This window comes from Pholcus phalangioides, unplaced genomic scaffold, assembly GCF_987345545.1.
Source record: "Pholcus phalangioides strain wild (caught in Gottingen) unplaced genomic scaffold, Ppha-v1.0 ptg000020l_1, whole genome shotgun sequence".
Lineage (NCBI taxonomy): Eukaryota > Metazoa > Arthropoda > Arachnida > Araneae > Pholcidae > Pholcus > Pholcus phalangioides.
Genome location: NW_028301613.1, coordinates 13,144,221 through 13,171,418, shown reverse-complemented (window position 1 = coordinate 13,171,418; position 27,198 = coordinate 13,144,221). Strand labels below are relative to the sequence as shown.

At 38.6% G+C, this 27,198-nt stretch overlaps 1 protein-coding gene across 1 annotated transcript; it reads left to right on the top strand.

Annotated features, from left to right (window-relative positions):
- The first annotated feature begins 8,941 nt into the window (after positions 1–8,941).
- Bem46 (abhydrolase domain containing 13-like protein Bem46) lies at positions 8,942–27,115 on the top strand. The gene is made up of 8 exons (XM_089248562.1): positions 8,942–9,461; positions 11,326–11,557; positions 12,143–12,243; positions 14,705–14,958; positions 16,582–16,686; positions 20,729–20,836; positions 22,124–22,206; positions 24,135–27,115. The coding sequence occupies exons 1-7, from the start codon at positions 9,125–9,127 to the stop codon at positions 22,175–22,177; spliced, it is 1,191 nt and encodes a 396-aa protein (XP_089104688.1). The 5' UTR covers positions 8,942–9,124; the 3' UTR covers positions 22,178–22,206; positions 24,135–27,115.
- The last annotated feature ends 83 nt before the right edge of the window (positions 27,116–27,198 follow it).

The following is a 27,198-nucleotide window of genomic DNA, read 5'->3' as shown; positions in this document are numbered from 1 at the left end:
CGCCCGGGTCAAAAGACACGCTGCTCCCGAGGGCCGCAACTAGAGGGGAGCAGACGCGGGACGATAATTATCATTTTTTTGTGTATTTTCCCACATTATAAACTTACTACAAGAGGGGGGGGGGCGATGCAAAGTTTGACTAGGAGGCGTACCAGAGATCCCAACCTAGGAGCCATGCTGTAGGATATGGGATCCATAGGTTTTTATAAATTCCGGTAAAAATATCTGACACAGCGGCCATGCTTCTGGAGGGAGGAGGAGGGGCCTGATGCACCAATATGCGTTAAGAACAGGGGTGACTCGAGAAGATATCTGTACTTGTGCGGAACCTATTTTTGGTGTCGCCTACCCACGTTTTTTTTTTTTTTTTTTTTTTGTCGATAAAGCTTCTCACTTTTTCAACTCGAATTTCGCACTCCTCTTAGAGCAGTGCCCAAGTGCGGATCCAGACGGGGAGCGATCGCTCCTCCCAAGAGTCGAATAATATGGGAGAAATTTGTCTGTCACGTGAAATACGGATGATCCAATGCACCTACACAGGAAGTCGCTTCTCCGACACATCGCCCTGGATCCGCCTGCCTTCACTCCATTCGCCGCTGAAAATTCCTGTACCTCCGCTCCATTCGGAGCTGAATATTTCTGCCTTCACTCAGTTCGCAGTTTAAGATGTCTGTCTCAGCTTCTTTCCCAGCTGAATATTACTGCCTCTGCTCCATTCGCAGCAGCTGAAGATGTCTACCTTTGCTCAGGAACGGATCCAGGGGTGAGGGCCATAGGTAAGAACCAAATAATATTGCAAAATTTTCCTGTCCCGTAAAATACGGGACGATCCAGCGAACTTACACAATTCGCTTCACCCGACACATCGACCTGGATCCGCACCTGGCGGTGCCCTATACAGCTGCGCAGGTCGCACGGCCGAAGAACCGTCCCTAGTTAAGAGCACCGATTACGGTTTCTTTTCTGAATTGTTTCCAACTCTGCTTCAACATCACAAGAAGAGGGTGCCAAAATGCTTGCCTGATACAGCTGACCCAAACTCTAGTTGTGGCCCCGGGTCTACGATGATCATAAGATGGCCTTGATGTACTAGTGGGTAGAGGCAGAAAAGAGAAAGGAATCTCTGCCCGTGCGGGATCTATTTTTGTTGAGCCCGATGACGTTCCTCAGCTCAATAATTTTTTTTTTACCTTCTAACTCGGATTTGGCAACCTTTCCAATAGAGGTGACCCATATGGCTGGACAGTGCTCTGTGGGGACTGAAAGGCTGCTAGTTTCTTATAATTTTTGTTTGTTTCATACTATAAATTCTTTATCGAGGGACCAGTGAAAAATCTGGCCTTTAAGGCCCTAAAAAAAATCTTAGCCTAGCGACCCCTGCTGCAGGACGGGGGACGTGTGGACGATAAATGCACCCAGGCTAGGCCAGTACGTCCTATAGATATTATATCTAGGAAGTAATGAGTCCTGTATATATCGGGTGGCTCGAAATATTACGCCATCCGCCAATAGCGTTTTTTTGTTTTTTTTTGCCTTGTAGCATTTGCAGCGAATTCACAATGGCACTAACAATTTTAAGGGAATTGAAATTAAAAATGCAATACTCTAGATTACTTTAAGACATTCATTTTTAAAAATATTGTTGTTGCTGCTACCTACTTTCAAAATCAGAAGTGCCTTATGTGGTGATGACGAAGCTTAGGTATAAAAACTAAACTCTTCATTCAGCTTTGCTCCTTATAAACAAAGCTTATAAACTGACCTGAAAGATCAAACTTCCAGTTCAGTAATTTTTTCAAGACTCAAGGAGACATCCAAAACAAAGGACCTCCACACAAGCAGACGACAGGTAAAGCCGGGTTTTCCGAGAAGTAGGTTTCCTGTCCCGCGCGCAACGTGATTCACCCAGTGTGATACGCCGTCCACTCACCAATAAGAAAAAGATAGCATGACAATTTTCCTACATAGAGAGCAATACGCCTCACGACAGTGCTTCACGTCGGGCGTGATTGGCCGACTGCTTCTGGAGGAGTCAAATGCGTCGTGCGCAACGGTTTTGCCGACATTTTTTTCACTTTGTGTGTTTTCTTTCCCTTCCCTTCAAACCCGAGCGTGCAGACGACACAGAGTAACTGATGCCAAGGCCATATACTATAATATAGCCGTCCTGATCTAATGCGCCCCGCTAGGAAAACACAAATGCGTAGTGTGATTATGTAACACGTTTCTGTTGACGCAAAATGGTTCACGTGATGCAACAAACCTATTCATAAGAAAACCCAGCATAAGATCGTAAAATGTGAATTTTCCCACACTCCACTTTATGGTAATGTGCTGCCATCTAATCTCCAATTTAAAAGTGACTCATGTGGTGATGACGAAGTTTAAAGTAAAAAAAAACTATATTCTTTATTCCGCTCAGTTCCTTATAAGCAAAGCTCATGAACTGAACTGGAAATTTAAACTGAGAGTTCGGTTATTTTATTTGAGTATAAGGAGACGTCCAAAACAAATAACCTCTTAATGAGCAGACGACAGACAAGAAGCCGGTTTGTTTGGTTCCCTACAAGCTGAGCTCACAAACAGAACTGGAAGTTCGAACTGCCAGTTCAGTAAATGTTTCAGGACACAAGGAGATGTCCAAAACAAGTCACCTGGAGAGAAGCAGACGACAGAGATTCTGAGACTTGCATCGAGCATATATTACCGAAGGGAGCATGCATCCGCCTTGACTGCAGCGACATCAAATTCAAGGAAATCACGGGACTCGGTGAAAACAAAGTTCCCACCTGGCAATTTGTCCATAGAAATGTACAGTTCGGTCTATATATATATATATATATATATATTGGGTTTTAAAGATTTAAAAAAGGATAGAGAACGATCTGAAGGTGAAAAAAGATTAAATTATTTATTTCATTAATACTGGAATCATTTCTTTCATCGATTCTGGATTTTCCTTCATTAATTCCGGAATTTTTTCCTTCATTATTTCTTGAATTTTCTTTCATTAATTCTGGAATTATTTCTTTCATTAATATTATTATTTCTTTCATTAATTCTGGAATTATTTCTTTCATTAATTCTGGAATTATTTCTTTCATTAATTATTATTTCTTTCATTAATTATTATTTCTTTCATTAATTATTATTTCTTTCATTAATTACTATTTCTTTCATTAATGCTGAAATTATTTCTTTCATTAATGCTGAAATTATTTCTTTCATTAATGCTGAAATTATTTCTTTCATTAATGCTGAAATTATTTATTTTATAATGCGGGAATTACTTCTTTCATTTATTCTGAAATTATATCTCATTAATTCTGGAATTGTCTCTTTCATTAATTTTGGAATTATCTCTTTCCTTCATTCTGGAATTATCTCTTTCCTTCATTCTGGAATTATCTCTTTCCTTCATTCTGGAATTATCTCTTTCCTTCATTCTGGAATTATCTTTCATTAATTTTATTATTATCTCTTTCATTAATGCTGAAATTATTTCTTTCATTAATGCTGAAATTATTTCTTTCATTAATGCTGAAATTATTTCTTTTATTAATGCGGGAATTACTTCCTTCATTTATTCTGAAATTATCTCTTTCCTTCATTCTGGAATTATCTTTCATTAATTTTATTATTACCTCTTTCATTAATTTTATTATTACCTCTTTCATTAATTTTATTATTACCTCTTTCATTAATTTTATTATTACCTCTTTCATTAATACTGAAATTATCTCTTTCATTAATTTTATTATTATATCTTTCATTAATTTTATTATTATATCTTTCATTAATTTTATTATTATCTCTATCATTAATTTTATTATTATCTCTTTCATTAATGCTGAAATTATCACTTTTATGAAAAATTATCACTGTTATCAATGATGAAAAATTATCTGTTAATCCCTCTTAAAATTCTCTCATAAATTCTAGAATATTTTCTTTCATCGATGCTGAAATGATCTCTTTCATTAATTTTTGAATTATCTCATCGATGATGAAATTGTTCCTTTCATTTATTGCAGCGGTTCTCAACCTTTTTTGACTCGCGGAGCCCTTTTCAGTACATAATTGTCATATCGGAGCTCTGTTTGACTCGCGAGGAGCCTTTTTCGTATATAATTTTTATGGCGGCGCCCCGTAAGGCCTCTTTTTTTCATTTATCTATCAAATTTACTTATTTATTTTATTTTCCTTAAGTCGTCGCGGAGCCACTGGGATGTGCACACAGAGCCCCAAGGACTCCGCGGAGCACCAGTTGAGAACCGCTGATTTATTGTTTTAAATTCCTGTGGGTGCCATAAGAAAATAACGGGGGAATTGTGTCTTTTCACCGAATCACGTGATCTTTCGACGAAAGATGTTGGGGGACACCGTTCTCAGCCAACACCTTCTAGAGCGCTCTCTTCTCTAGAAGGTATTGTCTCAGCACTGCCAGTACCTTCTAGAGCAGAAGCTTGCTCTAGGTGTTGGCGCTGCCAAGGCAGAGAACCGCTGACGTCATACTCTCTCCAGTAATATAAGCTAGCCCGAGTAATATTCTGGTCTTCCACTATGAAAGGATACCATCAAGGTCCATGGGTTCGAATCCGGGCATAGAACGTTAGAAGCAAGTTCTTTACATATCGATCCTGGGGCGACCACCGATGGATGGAACCTTCATTTCCCACCCAACTCCTCTGGTTGGAAAATGCCGTATGGCGATATGTGACCGGAGTTGGTGTGCGGTAAAGTAGTAAGATAAGCTCGATGGAGGCTTGATTTATATACAGTTGGTGTTGCCATCTAATCTCGAACCGATTTTATGTAGAAAAAATTATTATTTCTCTCTACAAAAAAATTCGGACAATATGGATGATCGAGCAAATAAGTGAAAATACGGATTATGTGGTCTTCAGATAGGGTTACCAGATTCAAAACTGAAAAAGGAGGACGCCTGGTGCGAACCTTGGGCATTGCCGTCTTAACGCACTCCTCCCCCACCCCGGGCCGTTCCCGAAGGGCCTCAAGAGAAGAAGTGCCTCAGAAAAAACGAGACGTAGTTGAATTTTTCATGTAGGGCCTCCAAAAAATCCCTTGGCTCGGGGGCCTATGATGCTATTACGACGATCCTGGGTGGACCCACGCTAATTATTATTAATAATTAATGAATTTTGTAAAATTAATTTAAATGCCATTCCCTCTCAGTGGATCGTGTTTGATTACGATCCAGACCATCAACGCGTTCCTGAAATAATGACAAAAATGTGTATAATAGAATTCGTTCTTTGTGAAAAAAAAAATTTCCCCTTCAAGATTTACGTCCGTAACTCGAAAAGTTCGTAAGTCGGGGAGCAACTACATAAAAAAATTTGAGAGGGAGCCGCAAATTTTTTTTTTTTTTTTTTTTTGCATTGGGCGGCGAAATTCTCCTAAGCCAGGACCTATCGCCGTATTTTGAATTTAAATATCTCAGGGAATAATTCAATTAAAAACATGTAATTCGTTTGTTGGGCTCACAGAAGAGAAAAAGCAACAACTGTTAATTAGAAGTTAGAGGACGGGGTGGGGAGGGATCGTCTAAAAATTTAAATTTTTTTTTATTTTGTGAACACTGTATTTGCATCTTCAAAACTCGTACAGGGTGATTTCTGGTCACATTTTGAGAATTTTTAAAATTAGAACCATACCACACTGCGACTAACGGTTGATGAGATAAAGGCTGTAACAACACTCCAAGGAGAAACCATTGAATGTTAGAATGACCATAATATAACCAATAGGCAGAGCCACAAATAGTGGGGGGGGGGGGGAATTGCAGGCGGGTCTGGTGCCCCGGGAGCATCACAAAAGTGGGGCGCAAATTTAACCTATCCTTCAGCATTACGAGTGGGGTGCCTAAATGAGTTGTTGCCCAGGCTAACCAAGTATCCATTTGCGGCCCTGCCACTAGGTATCTTATTTCTGACGAATCACCATTATATTGGGTATTTTTTCTTTTAGATACATTCTGAAGTTTGTAATTTACACCCGGTAGTATTTCTTTTACTTCTATAGATCAAACTACACAGTTGATCTACTTAAGGACCCTCAAAAATCATTCGTCCTTATTCTGTAGAACTTGGTTTACTGCATGGGCCCATCTGGGCACTTCTGACACCGGGGTGTCAAGTGACAATTAGATCTGGTTCCGATTTTCAAGAGTAAGTATGCAAATAGGTAGGTATTTTTAGCTAGGTTGTGGTACCTCTCAGAAAAATCGCTTTGTATGTGGGCGTGTGATAATGTTAAGACAGCCCTGGGCGTACTTTTTATGAAAAGTGTGAAAAGCTAATCAAAAAACTCAGCAAAATAATGTGGTCTAGTTTGTAACACTATTAGTTTCTCGTCCTTGTGGTAATGATCTTCAACTGTACAATCAAGTGTTCTTAAAATTTTAGGATCTTCTATCGGATGATCGATGTTGAAAAAAAAATTTTACATTAAAAAAAACCATTTGATATATTTTTGTGGTGCCCCTTTAGTACTGATGCCCTAAGCACATGCTTATTTTGCTTAATGGTTAATCCGGCCCTGGAAACATCTGTACTACTTCAATGTTTAATGGTCGCGCAACGTGTTCGAAAAACAGGAACTAACCAAATCTTTGCAAAGTTTCATTGTGCGGAACACTTCACCTCCCGTTAACGGACTCTTTTCTGATTCCCGGTCCCCCTGGAATAGGGCTTTAGTGTATTTCACTCCCTGTTAGTGGACACTCGATAGCGGACATTAAAAATAAGACAAACTCTTTTTTTTTTTTTTCCAAACTCTGAATTACGAATTTTTGTTCATAAATCGAGAATTTATCATATTCAACGGTGATTATGTATAATTCCAAGCTCGTATTGGTAAATAGAGTAAAATCTTCCAATTAATTATTTGTTTAACTGAACATAACTATATGCTGATTCCGAATGATAATGTTGGCTTTGTTTGCACATGTTGATACGTGTGAAGAAATCCAACATAACTGATAATGTTATAAACGTTTATTTCTCTTTCACACACATACAAATACAAATACAAATACAACGCCACAACAGGCAAATTGCCCAACGAGGTGGCTGACTTAAGAACATTATGGATCCCCAAGCCATTTTTTTGGAGGCCCTACCTACTACTAATATATGTGTAGTGCACGTAGCATGTGTACGGGTAAATATAATTAATTGGTTTAATGAAGAGAAGAATGGTTTCAAGTTTTTCCGTATCTATCAGACTTCTTTTCGGAATTATGCATAATCACTGGTAAAAGTGATAAATGTAGTGAAATTCAATCAAACTTTTTTTTTTTACCGAGACGGTTGATGATTACGCATAACCACCGGTGTATCACTTTTGCACACACTAACAAATAGGAACTAATAGCGACCGCAGACAAACGCCGTATAAATGTGAAAGTCGTATAAACGAGGCTCTACTGTACATCGTACCTCCCCAATAGCGGACGAAAAGTTTTGGTCCCCATTGGTGTCCCGTTACCGAGAGGTTTTACTGCAGTTCCGAAATAAAGTTAAAGGTCTGTGTTGAATACAGAAGAATTTATAAAACCTTTCTCCTCTCCACTGTACAAATTGATTGCAATAAAAATGTGCAATAAAAATTGAATTAAAATAAGTGTGAAGAAGATAAAGGCATTCGTGAGAACATTATCAGTCCCGTAGTGTTGGCTTTCTTCACACGCATCAACAAACAAAAACATATTTTACCATTCAAATTCACCAACCTGGGCCATAATTGTGTTCAAGTAATTAAGTAATTAATTGAAGATTCGGCATATGTTCCAGCTTGGGCATGGGCGGAGATACGGGAGGGGGGAGGCAAAGGTAAAGCCGACTGATCTAATTTATTTGCGCATACGTGAATTGACATCATCATCATCATCATGTCCCTCCCCCCCCCCCCCCCCCCCCCCCAGCAAACATCGTCCTTTCCTCCAGACTTTCAAGTCTATCTCTGCCTATGAGCTTGGGATTAAACATAATCTTAGTTGAATATGATAAATTCTCGATTTATGACCAAAGATTGATAAATTAGAGTTTGCCTCATTTTACTGTCCGCCAACGAGGAGTGAAATGCATCAAAGCCCTATTCCAAGGGACCGGTTATCAGAAAAGTGTCCGTACTCGGAGAGTGTTCATTTAGGGGAGGTTCCACTGTATGTACGCACTCAGGCTGTTAGGTAAATACACACACACTCACTCTTCTGGTTCTGGCCATAGGTGGAGATAGACGTGAAAGTCTGGGGGGGGGGGGGAAGGAGAGCATGATGATAAAAATGCTGTCAATTCATATATACGCATGTAGGCCTACATTAGATCAGTCAGGCTTCAACTTTGATGCTGGAGTTGGGGAGGAGGCAATGCCATCCTTCGTATCTCTGCCCATGCTTCAATACAACTTAATCGGTAGAAAATTGCCCGTGACGATTGACCGGAGTTGTTGTACTCGGTATGAAAGAAAGAAAGAGGGACATCTCCATGCCCGAATCGGGATTCGAACCCCAGACTTGCACTTTTCGCAAGCCTTTTTTTTCCCCGTTGAATTCATTTCAATTCACTGCATCAGTGATGCTTCCTTTCCCGCCATTGGTGAGTTTTCTGTGATTTTAGTAATAGTTAGCAACAAGGCGAAGGGAAGGGGGACTTGAGGGTGTTCCTCCTCCCCCCCCCCCCAGAAATGTGAGAAAACGACCGAAAAAGGGAAAAAGATGGCCAAATCTATTGTTCAAACACTTTGGTCGTCCCCCCACCAAATGAAAGTGTAACAATTTTGCTTGCTTTTGGGATCATTTTTGGCGACAATGGGCGATGTCCCGTATTTTTTTCGCATTTGGAAACCTAATGTCCCGTATTGTGTCGAGCAAATATGGTCATGCATCCAAATCAAAATCGGAATCCGAAATTAAGTCAGAGCCGTTTGGTTTCGATCAGTAGACGCTGTGGCACGCTTTGGCCGTCCTTGTTAATGCACAAAAACGTCTGTTGCTTGTGTTTGTTTTTCAATCTGCCAATGACGTAACTTCGTAGAGACTCGGACACGGTGTGAACTGTTGTTATCCCTGCCGATGTCTCGACGTCCCTCAGTTTGAATAATGGATTCCGTGGTGAGCTCGTTCGCCCGTATGAAGGAGCCTTTTCCTCATCAGTTATCGTCACCAGCAGCGCCAGTGGTGGATGACAAGCGTCGCTTGATTGAAGGGGGACGAGGTCCGACGACGTCCGTGGCCATCGATGTCCAGTCATCGTCATCATCGGATGACCCCGAGTCGAATCCGGATTTCAGGGCGATCAGACTCATAAGCACCGTGGTGTTGTTGTTTCTCAGGAAGTGTTGGATGATATGCACGACGGGGCTGTTCGTGACCTTCGTCGTCTACTGGAGCTACGGCAGCGTCATTGCCCTGTTCCTGTTTGTCTGTGGACTGTGTGGTAGGTTTCCGATATCATATGTGTGTGTGTGTCTCTTACCATTGAGACGAGCGTGCCAAATTTGGCGATATATCAAGGTGTACTAGACATTTGGGAACCTTTTCTTCAAATTATTGTGTGGGGTAGTGGCTCTCAAACTTTTGTCGGAAGAGCTGTAGTATTTTCCCTTTTTGTGGCAATGTTTGGGCTCGTTATGGCAGGTCAGACTGATTCAACAAAAGCTGCATTACACCGAAAGCTATTTGCAGGGTGGGGGGGGGGGGGCTAAATGGACAGCCCAAGGCAGCAAATTTGACGGATTGGTAGTGAAAAATAGGGAAAAGGGTGGTAAAATCACAAAAATGCCTCTACCTATAGAACGAAGCACAGGTTAGTGATCCACCAAAAGAGTAGACTACTGCCATCTGTTTTTCAAACTCTGAGTGAAGTGAAATGATTGAATATTCATGTGTTGCTCTCTAGCGGCAAGACTTTTTAATGGGGAGATTGTCTCGTATTCATGTCTTGATAGCCATTTTGTGAAATAATGTTATGATGTCCATTTGCCATTTCTTCTTCATTTACGTTTATTTGTTAGAGTATGATAACTTCCTACATGGTTCCACTCCTCGACAGGGGCAATGGCAAATATTGGCTAATGCCGATCGAGCCTTGACCGTGTTCGGTTTGAAAGAAAGAAAGAGTATGGGTAACAAGGTTTCTTCCAATTTTTCTACACGCGGGAAAACGTAGATGGGTCTATGTCAAGGAGACAATCCATTATCAGTTTAAACTTATAAAGCCCTTGGTGCTGTGTTGCTCATAATGAACTTGTCGTCCTCTTCTTAATCTTGATCATTGTATTGCTTCAGTTTCAAGCGTAGTCAGTTCGGTTCAATCTTCCCCCTGTCAAATTCTTAATTGTTATTAATTAATTCCCCAATTTCTTTCCAAGTACATCTCATTGAACTGCTCTTCATCCACCAGCTTTGCTAATGTAACAATATATTTCGGAACTTTTTTGGCTGGCTCCATAGAAATGGATGTGACCTCCCTCAAGCACACATTGTAGACAAAAGTTCTTTCAATATGAGGTATTCCCATTATTATAGCTTCCACAGTTCCAGCAATGATGCTAATAGCATCCGTAAAATTGATCCATGATTTTAAGATATGTCCTGCACACATTTCCATTTTTGAATACCTGCACAATCGTCATTGAGCAATGTGTATAGCGAGCCATGAATCTTCTCATAACATCTGAACAAGCAGCTAATTGCTAGATGTGGAGTTAGAAGGCATACAGAGGACTTTAGCGCTACCAAAATCTTCAGGAGGGGTCTTCAAAGCATTTAACACATGCTGTTTATATTTGATTGCGATATAAGAATTAGCACTGTGTGCAATAGTGTTTTTAAGGAAAACTGGGAAGGGCACAGCTAATAAGAAATCCGCCAATACCGAGGGCCAACTGTATAATACAATGTTTTTTGTTTGGCAAACTTAGCAAATCGCCTCAGTCAACCACAACGGGGGACTGGAAATCATTCCAAGCTTTACCAGTTCACATCAAAACGCGTATGATCCTCTCGTCCTGTCCAAGTTTAAAGACCCTTGTTTCGAAAGCCATAAATCATTGTTTCCTTGAGGCTTAATCCAAAACGTGCTATTTCTTCATTGTTACACACCGTCTTTAGGAGAATTTTTCATTTCCTGTGTTCTTTTAATTTTTTTGTGGATTTTTGGTTATCACAAACCCTGGGTCCCGATGTGATCACCTTAATTGGCATGCACTGTATAATAATTTTTTTTTCAAGAATTTGCAAACCTTCCATTGCTTCTCAAAATAGTGTTATATAAAAAAATTATTATGTTTTTTTCCCAGGGCTATTCTATCAAGTGAGTGATTGGCTCCTGTACCATCCGGACGAGCCTCCGCATTCTCGTCTGTACGTTCCAATGCCTTCCCTGCTCGGTATGCCTTATGAGAGTCTGTTCATCAGGACTGACGACGGGGTGAGGTTACACGCTGTGCTGATCAAGCAAGATCAGTCTGTCATCAGCCAAGTTCCCACTGTGATGTTTCTTCATGGAAATGCTGGCAATATCGGTCACAGGTTGGTTTCGCTATCTACTATTATCATTTTTTAAAATTTTAATGTGAGATATCACTGTTGTTCGAATTGTATCTTCATAACCAACATAACTTCAGCTTTCTGCTGCCGCTGTGTAGCCATAGGGACATCACAATGGCTTTGCATAGATTAGATCCCAACCTGCGTCACAGTGATGGTGGTTGTCTCTGTGGTTTTGTAACTTTGATACATAAGTAATAGCTGTGCCATTTGAAAAAAAGTCTCTATATATACAAAGAGCTGACACACCTGCGACACAATGATTACTCAATAAAAACTAGGACACCTGCCAATTCTCACAAGTTTGGACATCGTGAACTAGCTAGGAAACTTAGCTCCGTAACTTACACACATAGATATACTAACATATAGTCGTTGCTTGATCTTAAGAACTCATACTTTTTTGTGAACTAGTCCTCCCTGGTCCCGAACCGCTTTCTTTATTTGCAAACCCTTTGTACCTTACAAATTAATTATCCATGGTCTTCGTCTTTCTAACTGTTTGTAAAATTATGAAATAACGTGCATGTTTCTTGTGACTTTGTTTATTTTTTTGCTCCTTGTTAGATTAGCCTTCATCAACGGCTTCTACAAGATTGTTCGCTGCAACATATTGCTGGTGGAGTACAGGGGTTATGGTCACAGCGAGAGTTATCCAAGCGAAGAAGGTAATTACAACGCATCTTGATTTCTGTACATCATTGTTGTTTATTTGAGAGTGCATCAAAGTGATAACTCATATTCTGAAGCAGATGATGATTTAATTTGCAAGTATCATCAAAATACCTTAGTCATTGTGATTCCCGACTACCCCCATTAGCTTCACATCATTTGCAAATTTGCTAGCAATCCCATTGATACCCTGATTGAGTTTATCAATAAAAAGTGAAAAAAGTATGGGGTCAAGGACACTTTCTTGAGGAGCTCCACTTGTGATGCCTGTCCAACCAGAGAATTCCCCATTCACCATAACTCATGGTGCCCTATCTCTTAACCATGATTCTATCCCATCCAGCAAGTTGCCTCCAATCCCAATCTTGTGTAAATGCCTCAAGAATTTACCATGTTGGACCCGATCGTATGCCTTCTGGAAATCAAGTAAACAACATCTGCATTTTTGCTCTTACCCAAAGCCTTCGTCACATGATCATAGAAACAAAGAAGGTTAGTCACACATGACTTCCCCTTCCTGAACCCATGCTGATTATCCGACAATATATTATTCTCGTCTATCCACTTCACAAACTGCCTTTTGATAATAATTTCCAAAATTTTCAAGAGGGAGCTCATCAAACGCACTGGACAATAATTGGACACAGCTTCTCTACAGACAATAATTGGACACAGCTTCTCTACTACCCTTTTTAAATATCGGAACAACATTAGCAAGCTTCTAATCTCTTGGGACGATACCCTCAGCAACACTACTCCTGTAGATCTGTGCAACTGGCCCCAACAATTCATTAGCGCATTCCCTGAGGACTCTGAGATAGATATCATCTGGTCCTGGTGCTTGCTTTGCTTGCACATACATTTTTTTAGAAGATTTATGACCTCCACATCTTCCACTTGAATATCGTTGAGGATTTTATTACCCCATGCAACACCAGTACATTGAATATCATTATATCTATTGAAAACCGGCGCGAAAAGTCATTGAAAGCACTACACATGCCTACATTGCTCTCTAATCTAGACCCTCCTATCGATAGGGGGCCAATTGACCCCTTACATCCGTTATTGACGTATCGAAACAATGATTTTGGGTCAGAGATAATGCCATCTGCCAACCTAGATTTAACTTCTCCTTTTTACTATCCCTTATCATTTTCTTCAACACTCTTCTTTTATCAGTAAACAATGATAGGTGACCTCATCCCTTTTTATATTCTTCGAATGCTCTTTTCTTTTCAAAATAAAAGTTACACACGTTATTCATGAACGATAGTGGGAGCGCGATGTACAAACACGGTTTTTCTAACAAAGGGTATGACGTCGTGCAAAACATAGGACAGCTTCGTACATAATTCTTCTTATTGACTTACAACCCCGACTGATTCTAACCGGTCTTTAAAAACTTCTGCTAACCTCTCTCTCAAAATATCAAAGGTAGCTCTCTGAAAACAAGGAACCAGTCTTTTGTTATCAACGTTACCCAAAGTAAAGTTACAGTGAAAACTGACGACATGATGATCACTGGAAGAAAACTTGTCCCCCACCAAAACATGTTCAACAAGATCCTCAGAACTAGTAAGAACTAAATCCGAAATAGGCGTGCCCCTAGTAGCTTCTGATACATGTGGATACAAAAAATTATCGAGCACCAACTTAAGAAAGTCTGTTTCATATTGATCTCTAGCTGAAAGGTTCTCCCAATCGATACCCGGGTAATTGGAATCCCCTTGTATGACAACCCTCTTATGCTTACATATGTAGGAAATTTCATAATGAAATTTGGTGATGTAGTTTGGATTGTAACAAACTCCCAACAATAAGTTTATGATGTCTTTTGTTTTCAAGCTCAACCCATATATAGTTTCAATATCACTTCTCTGCACCTTACACACTCTAGCCTTCAAACATGATTTCATGTATATCAAGACACCACCCCCTTTCCTATCAGATCTATTTCTCAAAAAAGTATCGTATCCTGAGATGTGTAAGAAAGATTCATGCCCATCTTTTGCCCAAGATTCTGTAATGGTTATAAGATCCAGGTCCTCCACACACAACTATCATAGTTTTTAAATGATCTGTCTTATTACTCAAGCTCCTTTCATTAATTAGCACACATTTTAATTTGCCCAGTGATTTAGTGTCAATCAAGAAGCCATTAAAGTCAGAGGTGGGTAATTCCCCGTCAATACTGTAGCTATTATCATTAACTAACCCGCATTCCCGTCTGGAAGTAAAACACCTGACCTAGAGTATCATAAACCTCCCAGACCCCCCCTCCTATTCAGATGAATCCCATCTTAACGAAGCCACCTATCGGTAAATGTGGAATTATACTAACTATATAACTATCATAAGGCATTTTTTTTTTCTTCTATGATACTGCCGTTATCCTGGTTTAGATCTCTGATCTCTATAAAAATAATGATAAGTTTTTGAAAATTTTTTCCACAGGTTTGTACCTCGATGCTCAAGCGGGCCTGAAATACTTGCTTCAGCTTCAGTGCATTGACAAATCAAAGATTGTCGTTTTTGGACGTTCTCTCGGAGGAGCTGTTGCAATCGATTTGGCATCACGTCCTGAGTTCGGAAAACATATCTTCGTTCTGATTGTTGAAAACACATTCACAAGCATTCCAGACATAGCTCGAGAAATATTCAAGTTCGTTCTCATACGATGGTTGCCAGTATGGTGTTACAAGAATCAGGTGGGTTTTGTTAAATTATATTTTTTTTTTAGTATTCAATTATTTTGCCTTTGATAATCTTCACTTCTTTTACGATATTCAAGGTAATTTGTTGAAAAGTCTCAGTGCCACCCTTTTTGCATTAATCCAGGGTTTTCAGCAACCTGGAACAGAGGGAAAATGTAAAATATTTGCGAAGGACAAGGAAAAAACTGAAACTTAAGAAAAATTTAGAAGTCAAGATTGGGTCAAGATTTTGAATTATAGTATATGAGTCTTGATAATCTGGGGTGAATGGGACCAAAGCCAACTCAAATCACTGGAAACTTGGATTATCCATAAAAGAAATCGGCTTTGGGGGGAGGGCTTAGACTTATGAATTCATACTCTTTATTCTCACCTATTTTGTACTTAATTCAATGACTTGGTTCAGTGCTTCTCAAACTTTTTCCATCCGCCGCTCCCCAGAATAGCCTAGAAAAGAATCACTTCTGAAACATTGTACATACAGAAATAACTTGATCAGGAGTTGTGCCATGTTTCTCCTCCCCACACATCCTGGAGCAGGGGTCCCTAGTCTGGGATCTTCTGTGGGCCTCTCTATAATTAATTTATAGTAAAAACAAAAAATGATGCGAGAATTGTCCTGGGGACAGGGTTGGAGCCCTGTCAGCCTCACCCTTGGGGTCTTATGTATATCCTCCCTTCGGTTCAAAGGGAGGATATAGATAAGATATTTTCTCTAACGAGCTTGAGGCAACCACAGATAGACATCACCTTCATTTCAAGCCCATCTCATTAATGGCAGTAAATTGCAATATGGCTAGAGTTGGTGTTTGGTAATTAGATAATAATGCAGCCAAATGAAAAAAAAGTTATGAAATGAAAACAAAACACGATACAATGTGTGTGAGTAGACTGTCCACACAATTCACAAGACAAGGGAAAATGGGCGTTTGAGATGATTATGGCAATAAAAATTATCTTAATGTCCACAGAAACAGAAGGCTACTGATACTAGTGACCATCTATCTGCAGATGGTTTGTTTAAATCACCAGTAAGAAGAAAATGAAAAACTAAGAGAGTAGTAGGAAGAAACAAAAAAAGGGAATTCTACTATACTATAGCTGTTCCCAGGCCTACAGAATATCTCTTACTCATGGGTGCAAGCTTGACTACATTCCTTTCAATATGTTCAGTCCTTTTTCCCAAACGCTCTTAAATATAGACGTAAATTTCAGGATTATTCACCATCATGGAAAAGTCACAAAACAAGGAAAAAGGTCATGAAAATCAAGAAAAAGTCTTGAAATAAGCAAGGAGGTTACAATTTTGTTTTTTTATGAATCTATTTCCTGGATGAAATGTTTCATTTTGTGAGCAAAAAGGGTTATTCCACCAAATAATGAATGAAAAACCGTGACTTGCCAAACAACGAGTGTTAAATCACTAACATTGCTAAATAATAAGTGTTAAATCGACAATGCTGTCATCAAATAATAATGAGTGTCAAATCGCCAATGTCGCCAAATAAGTCAAGGGGAAAGTCACAAAATTTTCCTTTTTGGTTATGTGATAGACACCCTGAATACTATTATAATGTATTTTGTTGTTTGATATAGTTTGAATTTCCTGTATTTCAGTTCCAGTCATTGAAAAAGATAACGAAAGTGACGAGTCCAACTCTGTTGATATCTGGTCAAGCGGATAACCTGATTCCACCTGACATGATGCACAATTTGATCACGGTAAATTATTTTTTACAACGTTTTTGTGTGTGTTCTTGAGGCCTACATCATAATGACTATGCTATGTTCCTCCCGATACACACAGTGGTACCCAACAATTTGATGTTAAACTGTCTCTGAACTTACACCTTTAATTTGTTCCAAGAATGAAGTAAAAAACAAGAAATAAGTCTGTCCAACTTTTCAATGGTAAATTTTGCGGATCTTTTAATTATTACTTATCTATTCATTTTTTTTATGCGATTCTTTGTAGCAAACAGTTTTCTCCAAGAATGTGACATCAAAAGCATTCACACTTTGCTTAAAATGTGTATATTATGGAAAAAATTTTTAGGATGAGATGATATTAAAGGAGTGAAACTCCTATTTTATCCCCCTAAGGCAATAATCCCCTATATAACAATATTACTCTCTAGTACCCCCACCGCACTTCCCATAGCATACACCAGTGTTTCTTAACCTTTTTTGCCCATAGCACTACAATTGGATCCCGTTATAACGAATACTGTTATAGCGAAAATCTCCTTATAACGAACACTTTTCCACTCCTTCAAATCACTGTACATAGAAACAATGTATTGTGTAATTCCGGTATAACTAAATGAAAAATCTGTTATAACGAACTCGAAAACAAGTGTCGAAAAGCAAAAGAGTTAATCTTCATCTACTCTTTCAACATTTTTGAAAAAATCAGACGAAATTTAAAATTCAAACAGTGGTTATAGGATCTTCTAGGAAAAAGATCTGACTTTTGAATTTACAAGATATGGATGCAGCTTTCTAGACATTTCGTTCCTGAAATGTGCTAGTTACCGGTCCACTCATGGTTCAGAAAAGGTTTTGGAATTCTCACGTGCTTTTGGATGTGGAAACTCTCAATCAAGTGCCGGCTGGCTGAATCGTTTCAAAGAACGGTATGGTGTGGTAGCAGAACAGATTTGCGGGGAAGCAATTTCAGTCGATATGGAAAATGTAAATGAATGGAAAGCTGGTGAAATAGTGAAAGTAATAAAGTCATATGATCCTTCCAATGTATTCAATGCAGAGAAAGCCGGAATCTTTTCCCAACTTTTACCTAACAAAACTGACATTTAAAAAAGATAAGTGCATTGGTGGAAGATACCTTCCGGACCATTTGTTTGAGCATGCGTATACTTTAGAGCAGTGGTTTTCAACCTTTTTTGACCCACGGATCCCTTTCTGCTATGTAATTTCTATCGCGGAGCCCTGTACGCCTTTTTTTTATTTATTCATCAAAGTTTCTGACTTATTTTTAATACACTCATGTCCATAAATTAAGGATAATTCAGAATCGCACGGAAATCGAAATCTAAAGTAAAAATTTCACCTGTAGAATTATCACACACATCTGCAAGAATGATATGCAAATTTCAGGAAGCCACCAGATGATGCCGATAGTACGTCCCAATGACGAGAGTGTAAGAGGGGGGTATATAAGGAGTGGTGGCAAAGAAGTAAAATTGTTCACAAGAGTTTTGTAAGGAACTCAGTGCCATAAGTGAATAGGTATGACACAGAGGACGCATGTGGATGATTTTTTACGTGGTAGAATTATCTGCCGCCTGGAATGTGGGCGTACTCAGATGGAAGTATCCGAGGAACTTGGAATTGCCCAAAGTGTTATCTCTAGGCTTTGGCAACGATTCCAAGATAACGGAAATGTCAGTAGACGTTACAGTACATGTCGCCCCCGAGTTACAACGCCAAATGAAGACCGGTATTTGGCAGTGACTGCCAAAGACGGAGCACAGCATCCGACCTGTCTCGGCAGCTATCTGCAGCCACGGGTACCACAGTTTCAAGGCAAACTGTGTACAGACGTTTGGGAGATATTGGTCTATATGCTCGCAGGCCTGTCAGGTGTGTTCCGCTCACGGCAACTCACTGTCGGCAGCGATTAGCCTGGAGTAGAGAACATACAATGTGAACATCGTCACAGTGGGCTTGTGTGATGTTTTCCGACGAGTCCAGGTTTAGCTTGCAGTCTGATTCACGTCGGACTTTCATATGGAAAACGCCAGGTACCCGTTACCACCTAGACAACATCATTGAACGACACAGTTATGATGGTGCAGCATTGCTCGTTTGGGGTGGAATTATACTGGGTTCCAGAACAGATCTGCATGTTCAAACCGGAACCATGAAAGCCCAAATTTATCGGGACATCATTCTGGAACAACACGTACGTTTGTTTAGGGGTACCATGGGCGCAGAATTTGTGTTTATGGATGACAACGCCCGTCCTCACCGAGCAAACATCGTAAACGAATGCCTTGAATCTGAGGATATAACCCATATGGAATGGCCAGCATTCTCACCTGACTTGAATCCGATAGAGCATGTGTGGGACATGCTTGGCCGACGAGTTGCAGCCCGTCAACCACCTCCTACATGTGTACCGGAGCCTCTGGGAGTTCACACGGAGCAGCAGTGGAGAACCGCTGCTTTAGAGGAATTAGTTGTTTCCTCGGCTTCCGCAATACTTGTCCAAAAAAAAAAAAAAATACGGATTATTTGCCTTTAAAATGTTAATTAAGTAAAACTTATGCAAAACTCTCCAATGCTTAATTGATTTGAGTTGCTTTGTGTTATTTTTAAAATTCAACTTCATTCTTTCTATTATCTAGAGCGTAAATAAGTATTTTTTTTTTCCTTAGAATCAAATTCTGCTATAACGAATTGCGCGTTAAAAATTAGAAATTCCTTTATAACGAAATTTCGTTATAACAAAGTGATTTCTTCAGTGTCTTGGAGTTCGTTATAACGGGATTCGACTATATATGTTTTTTCTTGGGGCTCCCACATCCAGGAGCGAGACCTTTCCTACTTACTAAATTGATTTTTGAGCAAATTTATAGTATGGATCAGGGGTTCTTAATCTTTTTCAGCCGCGACCCAAAATCAGCAACAATATCAGCTTCATGACCCATGTGATTTTGTTTTTGAAAATCAGTGAAAACATTGACGCAATAAGTGCATTTGTAACAAAACTGTTAGTGGATTTTTATGACTCATCTCGGAAGCCCCTGTGAACCGAGTTTGGGTCGTGATCCATAATATCTCAAGAGCCCCTGCCTGTTAGTGGATTTGTATGACATATCTTGGAAGGCTCGGCATGAACACTTTAGGACATGACTCATAACTCAAGAATCCCTGGCCGTAAGTAAATTTGAATGACCCTCCTCGGAATCTCCTGCCAATCAAGTCTGGGTTGTGATCCATAGCTCGAGTCCCTGAATTAATGTATTTTTATGACCCATCTCAGGGACCCCTGCAATCAAGTCTGGGTTGTGACCCATAGCTCAATTCCCTGAATTAGTGAATTTTTATGGCCTATCTCGGAAGCCCCAATGAATGAAGGTTGGGTCATGATCCATAGCTCAAGAATCCCTGGCTGTTACTGGATTTGCTCAACCCTTCTTGGACAAATTTGCGGAAGGGAATTCAAAAAATTAGATGGGAACACATTGTGAGTTTTCCACATCTAAGTTGTTAATTAGCATTGTGGTTTTCTGCGTACTAAGATCGTTAATTAGCTTTTGCATACAACAATAATAAAATGCTGGGATCTTTTTTAATGCTTCAAATGAGTTTTTTCGCATTGTTTATACTTCTTTCATTTATGAATCATTATTTTGTGAATTATTTTAAAGTGCGATCAGCCATGGGCTACTCATCAAAGAGAGTGGAACCCTTCGCCAACTAAAAATGAAATTAATCTTAAAAAAGGTACACTACTGAAAATAACTTTAGAACACTAGCCTTAAAAAATGGATGATTTATAAAAAACCTGCTGCCATATTTTCAAGATGTTTTATTGACCTCTCCAACATAGGTACTGGGTTGAATTTGCACCTATGAAAAAAAAGCAGTTCCGGTTATTTTGGTGTTGCCTTATATAAAGAGAGATGTAAATTCCGAAATTGATTGTCCTCAACTGTATATTTATGCCATGAATTATGTGCTTTTATTTAGTGTTGTTATTCAATTCTTCTTTTCTCTCTCTCGTGTCCAATGTTAGGTTTGTGGCAGTGTGATCAAGCGTCGACAGATGTTCGCAAGTGGCACTCATAATGACACGTGGATGTGCAGAGGATATTATAAAGCCATAAATATGTTTCTGGACGATGTAAGTCTATTTTTTTTTTCTTTCCATTTATGAAATTGATTGCCATTCACTTGGCAACCAAGTTTGTGAACTTATCTAAAAATGTTCTTGGGTCTTTTTAAAAAGTGGCCACTGACATCTACCATCAACATGTGCGTGTGAGAGACAGAAAGAGAACTGAAAAAATTCTCCCATAAATCACGGATACATAAACTCCTGCGTGTGGGCCAATTATTCGAGAATTTATGCAGTCTAGAAATATTTTGCTGATATTATGATATCATTATTTGAAAATAGCATATATGTACATGAATTAGTGATAGCCATTTCAGGAAAGATCTCTGCTTTATTCAAAACAAATATGTTCTTGTTTACTGATTTCATCAGTGTTTGATGTATGCAATTTAAAAAAAAAGTAATTCAATGCCCTATGTCCTTAAGATGTAATCATTGGTAAAAATGTCCTATGAGCAGGGCTTTTGAGCACAACTTCAATCAATAACATGCAACAGATGTGGTAGGTAAACTGTAGCTCCTGGTTTTATTATTTTACCACGTGCATAAATTTGGGTACAATGAAATTCATCAATGATGATTCATATCATAGCTTCTATACAATTACTAATTTTTTTTTAAACCATATTCTCCCGTATTAGCTGGCATGCTATAAGAATCGGGGAGACACCAGCTTTCTGAATGTTGGAATCCAGTCCATTTCTGGCATGCAGGGAAAAACGAGGTTTAATGAGGATCATATGATATATTCAGATGACCGATATCAATTCTACATTAAAAATAAAATAAAAGCCTGAACCAGATTTCCATTGTAGCAAAACATATTTTGTCAAAGAATTTGATAATGATACTTAAAATAATGTATTTACTTATTGCTCTGACCTAATTATCACCAGCCTAATACAAAATACAGTTACTGTGTTTTGCATGTTCAGAGATTGAAGAAATATTCTGTTACTTATCCCCAACGTGGTTTGTAAAACAGAAAGAATCCTAAAATGCAGAGAAAAACAAGGTCCAAATCAGCTAATTCAACCAATTCTCTGAGTTCCAATATTTACAAATTTCAGAATTTCTCAGCATGTTGGAAAATATAAGTATTCCGACATACTGGTCTCCGTCTCTGTTTCCCGGCATACCAACTAATGCTAATGCAGGGTAATGTGGTAAATAAGTCATGCTGTCGCACTTTGTTGATAATCATGTTGTAAATTTTTTTGATTCAGCCATGTTTATTTCTGAAATGATAAGCATTCTATAAATTATGTTCTTCTGTCGATTTTTTTCCCCTAGGTGATAATGTATCAACAGAAGTCAGCTCAGTGGCCGCAACCATCTAGAAGCTAATACATGTGCATATTCTAAGGCAACATTGGGTAAATGGATTACATTATGATTATATTACATACATTATGATTAGATTACATACATTATGATTAGATTACATACATTATGATTAGATTACATACATTATGATTAGATTACATACATTATGATTAGATTACATACATTATGATTAGATTACATACATTATGATTAGATTACATACATTATGATTAGATTACATACATTATGATTCAGTAATGCATGTCTGTGAAAATTCTTAATATGTGTGGGATGAAATTAACATATCGCCTCCCCCCCCCCCCATGCCAGAAACATGAAGAATGTTCGAATTTTAAAAACTTGGTAAATGACTTTTGAATGTTTACTCCACCCATGATACTCTAAAAGTGTTATTTTCATAAAATGTTTTGTAATATGGGTTTCGTTAGGGGTACACATTCAGGTTTCAGGCAAAATATAGATAGTAAATGTGTGAAACAACCAGTTGATAAACTCAAAAAGGGGAAAATTCTTGCATTCGTGTCTCTGGCATAAGAGAGACGATATACACTCGTGTGCGTAATACACAACCAATTTTTTTTTGGCGAATACCCAAGTCAAAATTTAGTTTCCACATTGTAATATCAAATAAAAAAACTGAAATTAAAACTTAAAAGCTATCCATGAACGAGTAAAAACTGTCTAAACTTTTTCATGGTTCTCAGTGACCTGGAGAATCAGGAAAAATGTAAAATATTTGGCAAGAGTCAGGGTAAAAAAATAAACTCAAAAAACAAAAATTCGAAATTGAGAAAGTTAAGATTTTGAATTATATTTCTTTTATTTTCAGAGTTTTTGGTCAGAGAAAATTAGGAAACATTTTGAGTCTTTTTCAGGAAAATGATCAAGCAGATTTTGCTAGGAACTGTTTTGAGCTGGACCGCTACTTAACCGTACATGCACTTTGTACACATTCCTCTACAGAATCTCTAACGAATCGGCACATGCCGGAATGGGTGTTCTGAGTGTATGCTTGGCCCTAACATATTTATGTTATCAAGTTGCACTTGTTTCGTGTTCATGTTGCCATCGAGCTTCCATGTTCTGAAGTAAAGATGGAAATGCTTGAATTTTCATGTTTTGTCAGTATTGTGTTGTCTGCCTGCCTGCTCTCTGCAGGCCTACAACACGAGCTGGACTGCAATACAGTAGAAGTCTGTTATAATGACAGCTCATAGTCACAGGAAAAATTGTAGTTATAACAGACTTCTCGTTATAAGCGGATGTTTTTTGTAACATTAGCTCTTTGACAATCACCTGCAAATCACTAATTATAACTGACTGTTACTGTAGTTGCTTTTTGCTGACAGTGTGGCGACTCGGGTAACACCATGTGTTGTATATTTTCTTTCATTAAACTATGTCACACTCGATCTTGTATAGATAAGCTGTTTGTTGTATAGAATTTATTACAACTGTTACAAATTGATTATATACAAAGGATCGACAAGGGTTTTCGTAACAGTAACATTTTCAAGTAAACAGACATTTTTTGGATATGCTGAGGTGAACTTGGAAAGAAATGTCACCTGGTCTCTGCCTGGACTCAAACCTAAGCCCTCTTGCAAATCGGGCAAGCATGCTACCATCTATCTAAACCACTGGAGACATGACCCTGCCATCCTTATTTCATGCACTGTGGCGTGAGGCGCTAGGGGCCATTTGCTGAAGTTAAGAAAAGGCTACTAATGCCTCTACTTCAGCTTCTCATGCCACAGTGCTTGAAATAAGAAGGCAGGGTCATGTCTCTGTAGTGGTGCATATGGTGGCATGCTTGCCTGGGTTCGAGTCCAGGTGACTTTTCTTTCCGAGTTCACCTCAGCATAATATCCAGAAAACATCTGTTTCCTTGAAAATTTGGGCTGATAAAAAAAAAAGCTGTCTATCTGTCAATAACATTTTCTTTCCTATTTTTCAGGTTTCCATTGTCATGTCAGACACGATTCACAGAGTGAACGCCAACTTGATGCATACACAATGGGATTTCGCCTCTAACTAAAAGCCGTTCACATGCTACATGTCTTTTGAAAGTACAGACGCAGACATGGACACTGTTCCAGTAATTCATCATTAGATGATATAGGATATTATGCTGACTCAGTGTTGAAAACTATTTACAAGCCATCACAGTCTGTCTCTTTTTTTTGTGCACGCTATGTCCTGTCCTCACAAACCCATTGAATCAGTGGTTTTTTGAACGTAAGATGGTATAACATGCCCGTTATTTATATTCTACGTCACAATTAACATTCTCACTAGTGCTTCGCAGAGCGATGGCACTGTCTTGACGTGCCATGTCATACATACTATACACGTCTGTTGTGATATACATCCCGAAGAAATTCAGTTCGCTGATGTTTATAATATTGTGCTGTTTAAAAATTCACTGGTTATGTGTTCTCAAAAAATTTACTTAAATATTATCCCCGCTTTATTTATATGACAGTTTTATTTATTGGATCTAGTCTGAACGGTTTTTGCGATTTGCCATTCCTGTACAGACATATATACTGTACTAATAAAAGTTACTGGACTCACACTTGGACAAAACGTAGCATTTAGCCTCATATATTTTTAAGGTGATGAGCCAGTCTGTGGCAGCTATCACATTGGTACATCATGTATCTGGACACATTTCCATTTACTGTCCAGAGGTGGTGATCACCCTCTCCCAAGAGCCCAATAATATGGTGAAGGCCTAGCTGTATATTTTATAAGACAGTAGTGGTAATCAATAAACAATAAATTGTGTCCTCGAACACACTATCTTGGATCCTTGCCTGGATCAGCACCACATTTTTGATAAGATTTTGAACATGTCAATAGGCGTGTGCTTCCATCCAAAAACTTAATGCCTTCCTCTGGTAGTACATAGATTGATTTGGTTCTGAACTAGATATTCTGCTCTTTAAAATGCATCCCGCAAGTGCTGTAGGTACACAGTCAAATCCCTCTTTCTCAAAAAACTTATCTCAGAGAAGAAGAAAAATCCTTGCATTTACTGTACAAAATCAGTGCAATTTCACCTCTTTGTTTCGAAGTATTTTTTAAAAACTTCATCTAAGGCCATGTTAAGATGATGGTGAAAAACTGGAAATTATTTGTGTAAATATGTCGTTTTTTTGCACAGAGGTGAAAGAAACTGATAAGGAGAAATATTTGTGATAGAGTAATACAACCAATTGTGATGATGGATCTTGTGAATTATAGGCAAGTACTATAGTTGACGGGGGAAAGCCAAATTAGTGTACATGATAGTGTATCGGACTGCGAACCTGAAGACCAAGGTTTGAATCCAGCTCGCGAAAGTTATCCATCGGTACGTTTGCAGGCGACGCTAGCCGGCTGGTGATCGGCCACGCGAAGAAGCCGAGCACACGCTGGGATGCATGAATGGAGCAGTCTAGACCGTGCTGCTCCCGCATCCTGAGTGCAGAACCTTCGAGGGGGAAAGGGCAGTAGTTCAATTAAAAAAGTGTTGTGCCATAAGCTAGAGAGTTCGAAGGTGGACTATATCCGCACTTATGTTCATAGACCTGATAACCATATTGGGGTTGACACTGAACAAAACAAAGGGGTTGGATTATGGACAGAGACCAAGGATTGCGATGTCAACTGGATCAGATCTGTTGGTTCACTTAATTGCTAACAATTCTCAAAACAATGCTGAAGATGAAATTTCAGAACATTAGGAACATAACGATTACACTAAAAAACCCTTGAATCTTGAAATTTCATTTCTCGATTTTGTGGAAAAATTAACAGTTTATAACAAACATGTGGAGCCTTGACTGATACCGAAATTATTGCTGAATGAATGGCTAGAACACGATCCAGGGGAATTATAAAAAGTGACAGTGAATAATGCTAAACATACCATGAAAACGCTGCATCATTATCTGGAGCAAACTCAAAAGATAGGGCCCGAATTATTTGCAGCTCTTGCTAGTATAGATGGCGATATTTGAGGCTCAAAGTGCAAAGTATACATCAATCTAAGCTCGCAGATTGTTTTAAATAAGGTATGTATGCAAAAACTGAATTGAAAAAGAAAATTGATGAACGTATTTAAAGTTTAATTGAATATTAATTGCGTAATTTAACAAAAAAATTAAATTTGTGTCTAGTAAAATTGAGTATTTTCTTCTTTTTTTTTTCTCCATTAAAATTTTCGTTAATTTTGATGTGTTTTTTCTTAGTTACAAAAAAAAAACGTTTTCCCCTGAAAACTCTTCACCTCAATTTTTTTTTTTGGTCCAGTCAGTTATGAGATGAAGGTTTGACTGTAGTTAAAACACGGTAGTGGTATTTCAGTCGAAAGAATGTGTAGCAGCAAGATCTAGTCCCATATTTTTGTTACAAATTAGCTCCAGTTAATCAGCAATAATATCTAAGTAGATAGTTAACAGTCTTGTATTCCTAACAATCTGAGATCATACCATGGTAAAGTCTCGCAAAAGTAGGCTGTCATTCCCAAACTTTTCACTGTGTGGATAGAAAGCCGTGAAAGCTGGTGTCCTATCATCATCAGGCCAATGTATTGTGTACCTGGGTTCATGGGTTCACAGGATTAATTTCAATTGCTTTACTATCCAAGGTGAACATCCTTTACACCTTGCTGAATAATGAGGTGGCATCAAAAGTTGCGGTGAGTGACTTACGAGCTGTTGCATGACTTTAGTCGAAAAAAAAACAGAAATTTCTCTGGATAGTATATATGTGTGTGTATATATTGATTTTCTGGCATTGGTACATCCAGGTTTTGTGTGATGATGTAAAGACTCTCGTCAGATTTCTTCTGATTTTGAAGCATGTCCAGTGACTTTTATCGGTACAGTGTATGAATATATACATGTACATATATGAACAAATGTCATAAATAAATTATTAACAACCTTTAAGAAGTGTCTTTTGATGTTAATAGTCAATAGCCTCTCATTGCCTTCAGATATCTGTTGCGAATGCAGAGTAGTAATTAACAC